The following is a 4014-nucleotide window of genomic DNA, read 5'->3' as shown; positions in this document are numbered from 1 at the left end:
GGCAGAAGAGGCGGGGGGGATAAATGCCAACCGGTGTGGGGCAGAGCAGAGATGCAAAGCTTACCTGCGCTCGGAATTGCGGTCGCGTAGCTTGCGACTGAGAAGGGAAGAGACTCCGGGGAGATCACAAAGTGCGGTGAAGCCCTTCAACCCGCACCTGAGGACTGCTTTGGAGGAAATAACACTGGAAGATCCCAAATTCAAAAGTTTCTACCTGAACAAGTGCTGGCGATTTTACCTAAACCACAGGGAGAGAGAGAGAGACCTGGAATGGATTAAAAATCGGAGCCACAGAGAACACAAAAACACACTTTTAAATAACAGATTATCAACAGCAAACAATAAATTGGAGAAATCGACCAGGAAGGAAAATTAAGATGAGTTTCAGATTAGACTGAGAAGGATTGCAAGTGTGTGCCTTTGTGAATATTTGCCCTGTTCCATTTGGAGAGCGGTGAAATTGACTGGAAACCGACATTTCACCTGAGATTTGTTTGCTGCAGAAAGCCAGCGATCAGGGTTTGTTTAACCTGGCTGGGAGAAAGGGACATAGAAATAAATGTTTCTGTGAAGGACTCCCTCCCCCTGACTCCCCACTCTCTCTGTGTCTGTGCAGGGAGCAAAGCTGTAGACCATGCTCCCTGGGCATTGCCTGTTCCTGGTCAACCTATCCCTGAGTCTGGCGGGGCTGGCTCTCTGCGCCTCCAAGGCCATGGTTTGCCAGGAGATCACTGTCCCCATGTGCAGGGGGATCGGCTACAACCTCACTTACATGCCCAATCAGTTCAACCACGACAACCAGGACGAGGCGGGGCTGGAGGTCCACCAGTTCTGGCCCCTGGTGGAGATCCAGTGCTCGCCGGACCTCCGCTTCTTCCTGTGCAGCGTCTACACCCCCATCTGCCTGGTGGACTACAAGAAGCCCCTGCCCCCCTGCAGGTCGGTCTGTGAGAGGGCCAAGTCGGGCTGCTCCCCTCTCATGAGGCAGTATGGCTTTGCCTGGCCGGAGCGGATGAACTGCGACAAGCTGCCCGTGCTGGGCGACCCCAACAACCTGTGCATGGACTACAACAGGAGCGAGGCCACCACCCTGTCGCCCCCTTTCCTCAAGCCCACCGCCGCACCCAAGGGCCCCGGTAAGAATTTGAGACCCCTGTGGCCACACCCTGGCAAGCAGCCTGGCCAAGCGGCGGAGTGCCAAGGGAAGTGTCGGTGTAAGGAGCCGCTGGTACCCATCTCCAAAGAGAGCCACCCGCTGTACAACAGGATCAGGACGGGCCAGGTGCCCAACTGTGCCATCCCGTGCTACGAGCCCCACTTCAGCGAGGACGAGAGGACTTTTGCCACCTTCTGGATAGGCTTGTGGTGCATCCTGTGTTTCATCTCCACCTTCACCACCGTCTGCACCTTCCTGATCGACATGGAGAGGTTCAAGTACCCGGAGCGCCCCATCATCTTCCTCTCCGCCTGCTACCTCTTCGTGTCCGTCGGCTACATCGTCCGGCTCATCGCCGGCCATGCCAATGTGGCCTGCAACAAGGAGTACAACCACATCCAGTACGAGACCACCGGCCCTGCCCTCTGCACCGTGGTCTTCCTCCTCATCTACTTCTTTGGGATGGCCAGCTCCATCTGGTGGGTCATCCTGTCTTTCACCTGGTTCCTGGCGGCGGGCATGAAGTGGGGCAACGAGGCCATAGCCGGCTACTCCCAGTACTTCCACATGGCAGCCTGGCTGATCCCCAGCGTCAAGTCCATCGCCGTGTTGGCGCTGAGCTCGGTGGACGGCGACCCGGTGGCTGGCATCTGCTACGTGGGCAACCAGAACCTGGACAACCTGCGGGGCTTTGTCCTGGCCCCCTTGGTGGTGTACCTGTTCACCGGCACCATGTTCCTCCTGGCCGGCTTTGTATCCCTCTTCCGCATCCGGAGTGTCATCAAGCAAGGTGGCACCAAGACGGACAAGCTGGAGAAGCTGATGATCCGGATTGGCATCTTCACCGTGCTCTACACCGTGCCCGCCACCATCGTGGTGGCCTGCTTCATCTACGAGCAGCACTACCGAGACCGCTGGGAGCGAGCCCTCAGCTGCTCCTGCCCGGGGGGCCAGGGCCAGCACCCCCGACCCGAGTATGCCATCTTCATGCTCAAGTACTTCATGTGCCTGGTGGTGGGCATTACCTCCGGAGTGTGGATCTGGTCGGGCAAGACCTTAGAATCCTGGAAACAGTTTGGCAGCAGGTGTTGCCGGGGCCGTAAGTTGGCCAACGAAGCGATGTACGGTGAGGGCAACACTGCCCTGACTGCCAGGACAGGGGGTGGCAGCTCTGCCTCCTACCACAAACAAGTACCACTGTCCCACGTTTAACACTCTTTGGAGAAAGGGTTCATGCACATATTGTAGATAGATATTATATATATATAATGAAAAAAATACATTCGAGGTCATTTCACCTCTTAACTTGTGAGTCTTTTACACTGTCTTGTCAACGTGTGGATTGTAAGCATTGTACAGTGCGCTATTTGTGGTAAATACATCCCGGTGGGATCAGAAAATGCTGGAAAAGTTCCACAATCTGTGGAGAGAGAATAGAGCCCACATTTCGAGTCAGGATTTGATTTGATTTTATTATGCATTGGGATACAGTGGTTAGCAATGCTGCTTCACAGCGCCAGGGACCCGGGTTCGATTCCCGGCTCGGGTCACTGCCTGTGCGGAGTCTGCACGTTCTCCCCGTGTCTGCCTGGCTTTCCTCCAGTTTCCTCCCACGGTCCGAAAGACGTGCTGGTTAGGTGCATCGGCCGTGCTAAATTCTCCCTCCGTGTGCTCAAAACAGGCACCGGAGTGTGACGACTAGGGGATTTTCACAGTAACTTAATGCAAGCCTGCTTGTGACACTAATAAATAAATGTAAACTGTGCTATACAGACAAAACATACCGTTCACAGAGTACATAGAGGAGACAGTGCAGAATATAGTGTTACATTCGTAGCCAGGGTGTCGAGAAAGATCAGCTTAATATAAGGTAGGTCCATTCAAAAGTCTGATGGCAGCAGGGAAGAAGCTGTTCTTGAGTCGGTTGGTACGTGACTTTTGTATCTTGTAAGCTTTTTGTATCTTCATCCAGACTCAAAACATTGGCTCTATTCTCTCTGCACAGATGCTGTCAAATCTGCTGAGATTTTCCAGCATTTTTTTTGTTTCAGATTCCGGCGCCCGCAGTATTTTGCTGTTATCTGAGTGGAATCAGTCACGATTTGTTTTTTAAAAAAAAGAGGGTCCGTATAGTCTACCATGATGTGCCTGTCAGTGTCCAGAATCTGTTCCCTTTCAAACCAGAGGAGCGAGTCAGCAACTGGGGGCACAACAGTTCAATTTTATCTATGCCATGGCTAGTCTTATTGGGAAGGTTCCTGTTCCCCGCACTTTCTAAATCCTGGGGAGGGAGCTGTCTAACTAAACAGAACGTGTGGGGGAGATATTAATATTATTAAACAATGGAGCATTTAATAACCGCTACATTCTCCCTGTCCCTCTGAATTACTGCCACTTTCTCTCTCTTTTCCTGTAGTCTGTGCATTGTCCTGCACCGTATCCTCTCCTGAATTCAGATGTTAACTCACTGTTGTTAGGGTTACGTGCTGGCGAGCTGGAATCATTTACTGTGTGACAGATCCTTGTCTCCAGCAGTTGGACTGCTCAGAGACAAGGCTGCGTTAAGCACCTTCTCCCCTGTGCTGTGTCTCCCGTCCCTAACGAAAGCAGTATCGTTCAAACCAGTTTAAAGTTAATTGATGGCTGATTTCACTTTTTGCCCTGAGTAAATTGAGCTGTTTTTATACAATTGCAGAAAGCTCCCGGCGTCCCTTAAGTCAGGAATTAGACAGGGGTTTGAGTTAACTTTTACACTTTTACTCATTAGTTTAAAAAAAAGTGTCCTGATTTAGGGAAAACTAGAAGTATCTGGATTGAATGTGGGGCATTTGCAGACTGTTCTACTTGAATGCATTGCA

The 4014-nt window shown here is 51.9% G+C and overlaps 1 protein-coding gene across 1 annotated transcript; it reads left to right on the top strand.

Annotated features, from left to right (window-relative positions):
* Positions 1 to 679: 679 nt before the first annotated feature.
* LOC144504091 (frizzled-5-like) lies at positions 680 to 2368 on the top strand. Its single transcript, XM_078229264.1, has one exon. The coding sequence runs from the start codon at positions 713 to 715 to the stop codon at positions 2366 to 2368; it is 1656 nt and encodes a 551-aa protein (XP_078085390.1). The 5' UTR covers positions 680 to 712.
* Positions 2369 to 4014: the final 1646 nt, after the last annotated feature.

Source organism: Mustelus asterias, chromosome 14, assembly GCF_964213995.1.
Source record: "Mustelus asterias chromosome 14, sMusAst1.hap1.1, whole genome shotgun sequence".
Lineage (NCBI taxonomy): Eukaryota > Metazoa > Chordata > Chondrichthyes > Carcharhiniformes > Triakidae > Mustelus > Mustelus asterias.
This window is presented reverse-complemented; position numbering and strand designations above follow the sequence as displayed.

Coding starts and splice junctions, on each gene's coding strand:
- LOC144504091 (XM_078229264.1), top strand. CDS start 713: ATGGTTTGCCAGGAGATCACTGTCCCCATGTGCAGGGGGATCGGCTAC.